Genomic DNA, 12,071 nt, shown 5'->3' with positions numbered 1-12,071 from the left:
CCACCACTGCTCAGAGCTGACTGCACATAGCCTCTGGAGCAGCTTTCAAATAAAGTGAAAAACCTCAGATATTTTGGATGCAGAAACCCCACTTCATAAAACCAATCGTTTTAGTTCTAACTCGGCCACAGATAACATAAAAAAAAAAGACCCTCACAATTCTTTTAAGTTTTTTTTTTTTTTCCTCTCTTGAGTTGCAAGTGGTTTCATAACAAAGATGCAGAAAAGTAAACCTCTTCCAAACGGTTTAGAGCTGCCTCAGCCAATGCAGTGGATGTTGCACTTTGGAAACCAAAGGAGTGTCCAAACACATCTGTACATTTTAAAGGGGAATATTTAAACAACCAGAAAGATGACTCGCCATGTAAAAAAGCATGCTACTCAAGCACTGACATATATACACTACCAAATGTACAATAGATAGCTACTGGGAAGCAGCTACATAGCACAGGGAGATCAGCTTGGTGCTTTGTGACCACCTAGAGGGGTGGGATAGGGAGGGTGGGAGGGAGACGCAAGAGGGAGGGGATATGGGGATATATGTATATATATAGCTGGTTCACTTTGTTATACAGCAGAAACTAACACACCATTGTAAAGCAATTATACTCCAATAAAGATATTTTTAAAAAGGGAAAGAAGGAAAGTCACAGATTCATGCTAAGGCCCCCAACACAATGGGAAACATCCTCAAGGAAAAGCAAGGCATATTTACAGGCATTCAGGCAACCCAGCATCAAGCCTGTTTAAGGACACCCTAGTTCTTTTTTAATGTTATTGTTTTTCATAATAAATACTCATTTCTTTCTGCACATAAGCTGTTAGCTGGACTCAAAAACCTTTGGTCACCTGTTCCAAGAGAGCCCTTGTAGGAAACTGCACACAAGCAGGAAAATGTTCAAGATAAAGAAATCTTAAATTGGTTCTATTTTTATCTTCAATGCCCACAAATCTCACCCTGACTACTCAGGGTCCCACGGAATTATCGTTCCTCTCCTTCCCCTGCCCCCTCCTCCCCAATATTCTCCAGGCTACCTGGTAACTGCATAAACTAGAACAAATGGAGGGGGAGAAACACACATCATGATTTGGGGGCAAACGTGTGTTCCTCTCCCCAGCCCGCCTCCGCGCCAGCGCCTGCAGTTTCTAACATGGCCGCAAAGCCCTGCATCATTCGTAACTCTCTACCCAGGGGCCCCAGCAAAGCAGTTCCCCAGCACGTACTGACCCACCGTTCATGCCACTGTAGACATTCCGGTGATGGGGTGACAGATCCTCTTGCGCCTGCCTTCGGAGGGTGCCCTCCCTGCTGCCACCACCGCCGCCGCCGCCGCCGCCGCCGCCGCTGCCGCCTCCGCCTCCGCCCACGTGTTTGTGATCGGGGCTCCCGCCGTAATGCTGTTTGAGGTGCTCCGGGCTGGTGCCCCGGGCTCTGGGTAGCTGCTCCAGGCTCCCGCCGAGGGCGTGTTTCTGAAGATGCTCGGGGCTCCCTCCGCTGTGCCTGGAGTGCTCGGGGCTGCCCCCGGGCCTGTGCTTCTGTAAGTGCTCCGGGCTCCCGCTCAGCACGTGCTTGGGCAGCGTTTCGGGGCTGCTCCCCGCGTGCGGGTGCCTTTGCTGTTCGGGGCTGCCCTTGCACAAGGGTTTGTGGTGCTCGGGGCTGGGTCCTTTGAGGGCTTTGGGGTGATCTGGGGTCGCGGAGGCCCTGGGCTTCTGCAGATGCTCAGGGCTGGCGCTCCTGTGCTTGGAGTGCTCCGGGCTGCCCTCGGCCCGGGGCTTCTGCAGGTGCTCCGGGCTGCCGCCGCTCGCGTGATGCTTGTGGTCCGGGCTGTCGGTGCTGCCTGTGCTGGAAGTGCTGCTGCCGTCACCCACGTCCCGCACGTAGGGCGCCGTGGTGGTGGCGGCGAGCTGGCAGAGGCTGGCCTGGCTGTCGATGGAGCAGCGGCTGCCCGCGCAGCCCGCGCCCTTCTCCTCGTCCAGCAGCACGCAGAGCTCCTTGAGTTCCATGTTCTCCTTCACCACCTCCTCCTGCTTCACCTCCAGCTCCTTCAGCTTCTGCAGGTATAAGGCCACTTCCTTGTGCATCACCCCCGCCGTGTAGCGGCCCAGTCTCTGCCACTCCCGGGACACCCTCTTGCCCTTCTGCCGGTCATCATCCAGGAAACAGCAGAGGTCCCTCAGTTCCTGGTTGTCCTCCTGGAGTTTCTGGTTAATATCCTGAAAAGAGACACACAGCCATTCAAGCCAGGTATGCGTGGGAGGCGACACCAGGCTCAGACTTCTGGGAGCCAGGGAGCCTGGAATGGATGACTCCTCTGTGATGATAGGGGAGGGAGGGAGAAGGTGAGAGGAAGCTAAAGATGTGTAGCTGTCCAAAAAAATAACAATAATGAGTATTGATTCTGCTCCCTGCCCCACGCTTTACTTGCATTATCTCATCTACTTCTCACCAAACCCTCAGGGGATATTACGGTTCTTTTACAGACGGGGAAACGGGACCTCGCAAAGCTTCACTTGTCCAAGGTCATCCAGTCAGTCTTTAGGGAGCAGCCAGTTCATTAACAGGAAATCAGTAGGCTCCCTGCCCCACCTTCAAGGAAGAAAGATGGCTGCTTGTGATCTGTTAAAGGCTTACAAGCTCTGAGGCAACAGGCCTTTCGTCAGTGCAAACGACTAACACCGCCTAGGTGTTCAGCCCACGACCCAGAGAAGCAGCCCCAACCCCTGCATGAGCGAGCAGCGTGACTGTCCTCTGGTGGCGTTTCAGTCCTGCCCATCCAACCCTACTTGCCATCCTCCCTGCACGGCTCCCAGGCGGCTCACTTGGAACTCAGGTTCTTGTGTGATATTCAAACTCCCCCCCACCCAAATCGCACCTCTCAGCAAATGCCACCTCCACCCATCCTGTCGCCTTTTATAAGAACCTGCGGTTATGCCTGGCACCTCCTTCTCCCTCACCTCCCAGTTCCGAGCCAAACACGTCTCCTGAACTCTACCTCCGAAATTTACCTTGTCACTCCCATGCTTCAAACCCTTGAAAGGGTCTCACTGCCCTTAGGATAAAGTGCAAAATCCTTTAAGTCTCAAAAGGCCCCCAATCCTCTTAAGTGGCCTACTTCTCCAGCATGAACAGTGATTCATTCATGAATATTTAGTAAGCATCTATTATGTGCCAGGTCCCTGTCCAGGTGCTAGGGACAGATCAGTGGATGCAGCAAAGCCCTTGCCATCCTATGGCTCTCATTCTGGTGGGGAAGACTAGCAAAAAAGCAAGTATAGAACATAAAGTCATAGAGTGAAAAGTGCTGGGAAAAAGACTAAAGCAGGCTAAAAAATACTATCTTTTAAGAGAAGGCACCTCTGCAGAGAAAGAAAACATTTGAGCAAAGACCTGGGTGAAATAAAGGTGCAAACATTTGCTGGAAGATGATCCCAGGCAGAGAGAAAGGCAAGTGTAAAAGCCCCGAGACAAATGTGGCTCAAGTTGCAGCAAGGCCAGTGGGCCTAAAGCAGAGTGAGCAAGGGTGGGGCAGAGCTGGGAAGGAGGTCTGGGAGGTGAGGTGCAAGTGGGTGGGCACCAGGGCTAGGTAGATAATGTGGGCCTCATCAGCCACATGAAGGCCTTGCCAGCCACAGGAAGACTTTGGATTGTTGCCAAGCTGAGGATAGAGGACTGACATGATGTGATTCATTCTGCACCATAATTCTGTGCAGAAAATAGACGGCTGGGGGATGGAAGGAGGCAGGTGACTGGAAGAGAGAGAGACAGGATAAGGTGGAAGCTGGACCAGGTAGGAGGCTACAAGATTAGTCCAGGTAGAGGGAGATGATGGTGGCTGCTACCCATGGTGGCAGTGGACAAGGTGAGACCATCCCTCCCCATCATGCACAGAGCCCCACCCATGCTGGCCTGGTCTCAGGGCCCAAGGGACAAGCCCTTCCCCTCTTTCACTCGGAATGCTCCCCCCAGCCTCTACACAATCTTTGTTTCTCACTTTATGGCACTTCCCCATAGAAGCCAACCCTGACCACTAATCTAAAGGACGTCCCCTTCTATGCTCTGCGAGGGGCCCTTCAACGTCCCCCCTGTTGCATTACAACTTCTAATCACATATGGTTGAGTCTGACTATCAGTCAAGTCTCCATCCTCACTAGACCAGAGTCATGAGAATGGAGACCCGTCTCTTCTGTTCACCTCTGTGCATCCAGAATGCAGCACCCCTACTGTAGATACCTGAAACCAAGGAATTCAGAATTAACTGTGAAATCCCCACTTAGTCTCCATTCACACATATAGTAAAGGGGGTAGCTGTTTCTTGAAGCACCATAGTTTGGTGGGGGGTGAAAAGGGGACAGCTACCTAAGATTTCCCCTACTCCACAAAGCCTGAAAATCTCTGGTCTTGTGACTGTCATCCAATCCAGACCTAGAGGTACTCAGAGAGGGGACGTGATTCTCCCAAACTCAGGTTGATTCCAACACTTACCCCTGATATTGACTAGGAAATAAACCATAAAACAGCTGCCAACCATGCCTGGCATCTCCTGGGAGTCATGAGGCCTAACATGGGAGTGATTCTCAAGGCCTGAGGAGAAAGAGGCTCTGTGCAGCTTAGTTTTCAACTCAGTTCTAACTCTTAGTATCACCAATTCTTGTGTCTAATGCCCATCTAGTCCTTTTGCTTCTCAGTGCCACTCTCTGACCTCAGGCCAGGCTGTTTCCAAAAGCCTCCAGCGGGCCTCCCTGCCTTGGTCTACCCCAGCCCCTAACTTCCCTTGCTCACTCCAATCCAAGCTCTCTCTGGCCAGACTGATCTTCAAAAACTCTCCCTGCAGGTAGTATCTCTCCTGCCCCTAAACCCCCATTGCCTCCTCTTTGCCAAGGAAAATGAATAAACCCTTGGGCCAGGCCTACAAGGCTTTCTTCCTGCCTTTCTACCTTTAGCTCCCTCTAATTGTGAACCAGCTAATTATGTACCTTGATTAGGTCTAACTTTCCAACTAGAAAATACTATCTTCTGCCTTCTATGGACTTACCTAAGAGGACAGATTGCTCTGATAAGACCCCGCCAGCCCTAGAACAGCATCTGGTGTGCAGAAGCGCCAGGCTTGAATGAATGACTAAAGTAACTATCCCATTCACTGCTCAATGCCTGTAAGACACACTCCCTAGAGCACTCATTGGGCATCTTTTTTTTCTTTCTTTCTTTTCTAATGTAGATACCTTAGCTTCTGGAGGGCAGAGTCCATTCCAATGTCTTTCTTTGCATATTTGACACACTTGGCTTGGTGTGTTGCATACAACGAATGCTTAATATGTGTTTATGGACTGACCAGCTCTTTAAAGCCCTAGGCCTATGGCCAAAACAGGATACAGCTCTAGCTACTGAGAAAAGATTTCTTTTTACTGTTTTCAGCTAGCCCTGCTGTGTTGGAGTCTGTAGTAATAAGAGAATAAATTATTCCTTGACACTGGTGCTTCATGGGAAATCAGAAGCTGTGGATATTCCAAGAAAATAATGCTAAACAAAATTAATCATCCTCAGCTTCATAGCTCATGCAGCTCAATATCAAAAAAACAAACAACCCAATCCAAAACTGGGCAGAAGACCTAAATAGACATTTCTCCAAAGAAGACACACAGATTGCCAACAAACACATGAAAGAATGCTCAACATCACTAATCATTACAGAAATGCAAATCAAAAACTACAATGAGGTATCACCTCACACTGGTCAGAATGGCCATCATCAAAAAATCTACAAACAGTAAATGCTGGAGAGGGTGTGGAGAAAAGGGAACTCTCTTGCACTGTTGGTGGGAATGTAAATTGATATAGCCACTATGGAGAACAGTATGGAGGTTCCTTAAAAAACTAAAAATGGAGCTATCATATGACCCAGCAATCCCACTACTGGGCATATACCCTGAGAAAACCATAATTCAAAAAGAGTCATGTACCACAATGTTCACTGCAGCACAATAGCCAGGACATGGAAGCAACCTAAGTGTCCATCAACAGATGAATGGATAATGAAGATGTGGCACATATATACAATGGAATATTACTCAGCCATAAAAAGAAATGGAGTTATTTGTAGTGAGGTGGATGGACCTAGAATCCATCATACAGAGTGAAGTCAGAAAGAGAAAAACAAATACCGTATGCTAACACATATATATGGAATTAAAAAAAAAAAAGGTTCTGAAGAACCTAAGGGCAGGACAGGAATAAAAATGCAGATGTAGAGAATGGACTTGAGGACACGGGGAGGGGGAAGGGTAAGCTGGGACGAAGTGAGAGAGTGGCAGGGACATATATTCACTACCAAATGTAAAATAGATAGCTAGTGGGAAGGAGCTGCATAGCACAGGGAGATCAGCTCCGTGCTTTGTGTCCACCTAGAGGGGAGGGATAGGGAGGGTGGGAGGGAGACACAAGAGGGAAGAGAAATGGGAATATACGTATGCATATAGCTGATTCACTTTGTTATACAGCAGAAACTAACACACTATTGTAAAGCAATTATACTCCAATAAAGATGTTAAAAGAAAAATCATTCTCAGCTTCAAAAATTCTTCCACATTTATCTTAATCCTCCCATTTCATAGAAAGTTCGTCATGTTCTTCTTCATCTAACTGAATTTCCATGTGAAAATATTCCCCTTTGAGTATCCTACAACTATTCCTGTTTTCTCCAGAACTGGGAAGTAAATAGGACTTGTGCCACCATGGGCTCCTTCCCAAATGGAGTGAAATATATACAGTTGACCCCTGAGCAAACTGGGGGTTAGGGGTGCTGACACTTGGCCAAGTTGAAAAGCCATGTAACTTATAGTCAGACCTCCGTACACCAGATCCACAATCATGGATTCGACCAACAGCGGATAGTAGCACTGCAGTATTTAGTAGTGAAAATATCCCTGTAAAAGTGGACCTGTGCTGTTCAAACCTGTGTTGTTCAAGTGACAACTGTACTTCTCAGAACTCTAGTTGGGGTAGAAGGGGCGTGTATTGGCCCATTCAGTTTTATCACAGCTCCTTTTTTTCCATTATTATTCTTGCAAATATTATTTACTCTCCAATTCTGAGCTATTTCCTCTGCCTTCTAATGAACAGCTAAGCAACCAGCTTGATAATAACCTTGTGAGCTAGTTTTTTCAAATCTATCACTTTAAGACTTGGGCCGTCTTTTTCAAGACTGTCTTTTTAACATTGCAGCAGGCTCCTAGATGTTACCCATCTGTCTAAAGGGGGCTTTTAAAAGATTAAATCCATAATCACCCAAAATTCATATCATCCCAAATTTCATACATAAGATTCTCAAGTACTATAACTGTGGTTAAAGAATTGTTTTAATTTGTTACTTTTCCATCATTGCAGGATGGGGAATTGGTGCGTTGGGGAGCAAGGAAGAAAATTAATGTGCTGAAGATAAAAAATCTATAGAGATTGAATTGCCCCCAATTCCCGCCCCCCCCCCTAAAATTCCAGGCCAGAGCAGTCTGAGTGTTGGTATATGCTCAGAAGTGCACGAACATGGTTCTCAGGAATCCATCCCTTTCAACAGCAGCACCCTAACTGGGACCTCCTTTCTCCAACCCCTTTTAGGATGACACATTCTAACCAGAGAATGTCATCTAGCCAAAAGAAAAGAAAATCAGCTTATTTGGAACATTTCATATCTGTGTGACCTTAAGAAAGCTATTTAACCTCACTGGGGTTTCTTCATCTATGTATCATTTAATCTTCACACCTCATGTGGAAATAATATCCCCATTTAGCAGATGAGAAAATGGAGGCTCAGAAAAGTTAGTTATTTGCCCAAGCTACCCAAATTGTCAGACTCCAAAACCTTTCTCTTTCCTACCCTGCACTACCTCCTAAATGTTTAAACACAAACAAGTCAGCCAGTGCTTGGACAGAGTCACAGGCCCCTCAAAGGAAAAGAATGATGCTCCCATCCCCCAATGTCTACAGCCACAGTACCACCTAGAAGCCTCGAAAATATTTAGATGCAATTTCAAAGGCAGCTCACAGAAAGAGGCATAAGAAAGAGTTATGGCCTTAATTACCCTAAATTTACAGTCTTCAGCTGAGAGTCCCAAACCAACAGAGGCAAAAAAAAAAAAAAAAAAAAAAAAAAGAAAGAAAAAAGAAAAAGAAAGAAAATCCCTTCCTTCCAATTAAATTAAAATAAATTTGAAGTGTACTATCGTTATATCCCATTTCCTCCCACCCCACCCCTTTCCTTTTCCCCCTTGGTATCCATACATTTGTTCTCTAAGTCTCATTATTGATACTATGTATAAAATAGACAACTGATGGGAACATACTGTATAGCACAGGAAACTCTACTTAATGCACTGTGGTGTCCTAAATGGGAGGGAAATCCAAAAGGGAGAGGATATATATATACGTATGGCTGATCCATTTGGCTGTGCAGTAGAAACTAACACAACATTGTAAAGCAACTATACCCTAATAAAAATTAATAAAAAAATAAAATGAAATGTACTATCACTTATTCAGTCAACCACATTTACGGATCACTATGGTGTCTAGGGAAGCTCTGAGCCACGATGAGGAAGGGAAGGAAGAAGCCTTGCCCCTCAGAGTTGGCCAGAGGCTTAGGAGGGGCCACCATGTGGCTGCCCCAGGATGATGGGAATGAGGAGTAAGGGCTGCATCAGAAAGTAACCAATCCCCATCATTTCTGAACTTGATAAGGAAGTGGACTGGAAAGTCTTTTAATGCCAGGTCACGAATCTAGACCACAAGGAGACTCCTACTTGAGGTGTAACCGCTCTTAACTGGCCTGATAGGTACTTATGAGGTTACTGGAATGAAGACCCGGTCCTCCCCTCCCCTACACCACTCACACACAACCTAAAAGAACTTCCAAGTATTTCTAAGCTCTTATGTCTATGCTCCATACTATCAAAATCTCTAGGAAATTAATTACAAACTCTTCCAAGTTGCATTATAGCTCAAGCCATGAAAGAAGATTAAATTGGAGGGTTACGAACAATACTTGTGTCCAGCTTTGCCACGGAAACCCAGATCCAGGAGATGCCTGGATTTACGTACATTTACACCTCATCTCCTGGTGACAATAACTACCATTTTTTGCAGTCAAGTCCAGAATTAAAGCTTCACCTAAATTATCATAATTTATTGTCACACACACCCCCCCAGGAGGTGGTTATTATGATTTGCATTTTATTGATGATTAAAACAAGGCTCTGAGAAATTACCCAGGCTCACCCTCCTGGCCAAATGAGGATTCTAGATGCAGACCCACCTCTGAGATGATCTTCCCCCTACACCGTCCTGCCTCTAATCCAAGAGTCTGGTACTTAATAGTCCGTTAGTAACGAATTAAGCGAAAGGAAAGAGTAAGGCTTGGGATTTTTCTAAGAGATCCTCCTAACTGTATCCACTCTAGGGACTATATATGACAGTCAACTGGAGCCTCAGGGGAGGGCCTTCTCCACCTGCACTGGGCCCAGCACCCAGGTGAGCATCTAGCAGTTCTCCCCCTCCCACTCCCCTTTGCCCGAGAATCCGAGGGCTGGAGCCGCTGAGGCAATTAAGAAAGTGTCTACTGCCTGAGAAGTGGGGTGGGAGTGGAAAGGGGACAAGAACAGCATGTGCCTGCGGGAATTTGCTCCCCGAGGTCCCTGCAGCGATTTCGTTTGTGTCTGGCTTCCTATAAACAAAAGAAGAACAATGAGAGGAAGGCATACCAGGAGGCACCAGTGCAAGCGGTGAGGAGAGGAAGTTTGCGGTACACTCGGGCAGGGCGGTTCCCCGCCACCCAGCTGCTGCAGCCGGCCAGGCTGGCACATTGCTGGCACACTCAGAACACTCCAAGGGGAAAAGAAAGTTGGTGGGGGGTTGGGGTTTTCTTGTTTTGTTTTTCTTTTGTTCTTTTTTTCCCCCTAAGAGCAAAGAGGGAGGACTGGCTCCAAAGGAAAGCATGCCTGGATGGCACTTAGGGTACACTATCAAAACCCTGTGCTTCCTAAACTGAGTCCCTCGGCCCTTCCCCCCCAGCTAGACGAAATTATAATCAAATTGGGGGTAAATGGGGCGGTTAGGCCACCCCAGACGACGTCAGCCGAACTCGAGGAAAAGGAAAGCATCCGAGCAGGTAGAAAACAGAACGTGAAAGAAGAGGTAAGCTCCTCTGCACCATGCGACATAGCCCAGTTCCGAGAGTGGCGCCGCGGCTTCACCCTGGGCGCCCCGCCAGCCCCTGCATCGGCGCCCTTTCCTCACCCTCTGCCCCACGGAGAAGTCGTGGCGCCAGAGCAGCCATATCGTATCCCCGATCCCCAAGGGCAAAGATGCTCCGGACTCGCTCCTTCGCTCGTTTTTTCCCCTGCCTGGCCGTAACCCGGCTCCCCAAAGCACTGATTTTCCCGGCTTCCTGGGAAATTAAAGGTTCCGTGTATCCATCGCTCCCCTCCCAGCCTTTCAGCATCCTTGGCGCCCGCTCCTCCGGCCACGGAGGACCACGAGCTCGACGCTAGTGCGCCCCATAGGGGGAAGAGGAGGGAACCAAACTTATACAAAGTTTGGAAAAGTTTCCAAAGGGCTGGGGAAGGGGAGCAGGGGATACTGACAGGGAGAATGGGGAGGATCACATGTTGACGGAAGGGGGGAAAGTTTGCCTGGTCCCACCTTCCCAGGGCGCCCGGCTCCCCGCCCCGCCGAGCCCGGCACTCACCTTGAGCCCGCGGATCTCGCCGAGGTGCAGCTGCAGGCGGCGGTTGACCTCGCGGATGAGGTTGCTGTGGTCCAGCATTGCGCTCACCTTCTCCGCCTCCGCGCGCCGCAGGCAGCGGATCAGCTCCTCCTTGCTCCACTGCAGCAGCTCCTCGTCCGACACTTTGGACAGGTCCTCCACGGCAGTGGCCGCAGACGGGCCGGCAGAGGTTGGGGGACAACTTTCCGCCGCCGCAGCCGCCGCCGATGCTCCTCCGGCCGCCTTCGACATGGTATCCGCGAGGTGGCAGGTGCGAGTGGGTGCAAGAGGCAAAGCAACTGCCGAAGACGCGGGCACGGCTGGGCCGCCTCCGCCCACACCCCAGTGCTCTCCAACGAGTCAGCTGCACCGCCCGGGGGCCACTGGGCTGGGGCGGTAGGGGTCGCGCTGGACCGTCATCCTACCTCGCCATCCCTGTGCGCGCGCGCGCGCACCCCCAGGGCCGGGCAGCCACCCGCGCGCTGCGGTCAAGGCACATCCCAACTCCGCTCAAGTCCATGGTGAGGGGCGCCGTGAAGCTGGCGCCGCCGCGGGATACCCTAGGGGACCGTACCCCGGTTCCCCTGCCCTCTCTGCCGCCCTAATTCGAGCCTGTCGCCCCCCACACTCTGGCACACATGCACTCACACACGCTCACTTTCCTCCCCTTTGCCCAGCTGCAGCCCCCGCTTCTCTCCTCTCCTAGCCCCGCCGGGGAGCGCCGGGCTCCGCGGCACCTCGGGAGCTAATCCAGCGCCGCCGCCGCCGCCGCCACTGCCCGAGGGACTGGCGCGGCCGGCCGGCTGCGCTCCTCCTGCCGCCTTTGCTGCGCCCGCCGCCGCTCCCAGGCTGCTGGGGGAAGCCTAGGATTTGCAGCGCCGAGCGGGGGGTGGGGGTGGGGGGCGTTTAAAGGCTGGACCGGCAAGAGGAGGAGCCTGGAGCCGGGGCAGCCCGCAGCCGGCCGCACCTCCCGCGCGGGCCGCACGCTGCTGCAGCCGCTCGCCCGCCCGCTGGGATCCCGAAGCGCGACGTGCGCTGTCCCGCCGGGGAAGGCCGTGGGCGCGGCTCCTTCAGCGCCGGGGCGCGGGTCGGGGTGGGGGGGTGGGAGGGGGAGAAGTATAAGAAGCTGTGACACTCGGTCTTTGGGAGGCTCGCGCGCGCCACCGTGTGGCAGAAGCAGCTCCCTCCGCCCCCTGCACGCCAGGCTCGTCACCGGGCAGGGGAAACAGCTGCGAGCAAAATGAAAGATACCTGGTATTTTGAGAAACTGCGGTTCAGGAAAGATGGGTAGCAGGACCTGAAGGGTAACCGTCTGACTGT

The 12,071-nt window shown here is 50.4% G+C and overlaps 1 protein-coding gene across 6 annotated transcripts in view; it reads right to left on the bottom strand.

The window, feature by feature from the left end:
• CCDC85A (coiled-coil domain containing 85A) overlaps window positions 1–11,772 on the bottom strand; it is a 195,801-nt gene extending 184,029 nt beyond the window's left edge. For all 6 annotated transcript variants that reach the window (XM_060117437.1, XM_060117433.1, XM_060117438.1 and 3 more), the window contains exons 1-2: window positions 10,734–11,772; window positions 1,233–2,214 (exon numbers count right to left, since the gene is read on the bottom strand). In XM_060117437.1, the coding sequence (XP_059973420.1) occupies window positions 1,233–2,214; window positions 10,734–11,003 (1,252 nt within the window). In that variant the 5' untranslated portion in view covers window positions 11,004–11,772. The remainder of the gene's footprint in view (window positions 1–1,232; window positions 2,215–10,733) is intronic.
• Window positions 11,773–12,071: the final 299 nt, after the last annotated feature.

The sequence above is a fragment of the Mesoplodon densirostris genome, chromosome 14, assembly GCF_025265405.1.
Source record: "Mesoplodon densirostris isolate mMesDen1 chromosome 14, mMesDen1 primary haplotype, whole genome shotgun sequence".
In the NCBI taxonomy this organism is placed as follows: domain Eukaryota; kingdom Metazoa; phylum Chordata; class Mammalia; order Artiodactyla; family Ziphiidae; genus Mesoplodon; species Mesoplodon densirostris.
This window is presented reverse-complemented; position numbering and strand designations above follow the sequence as displayed.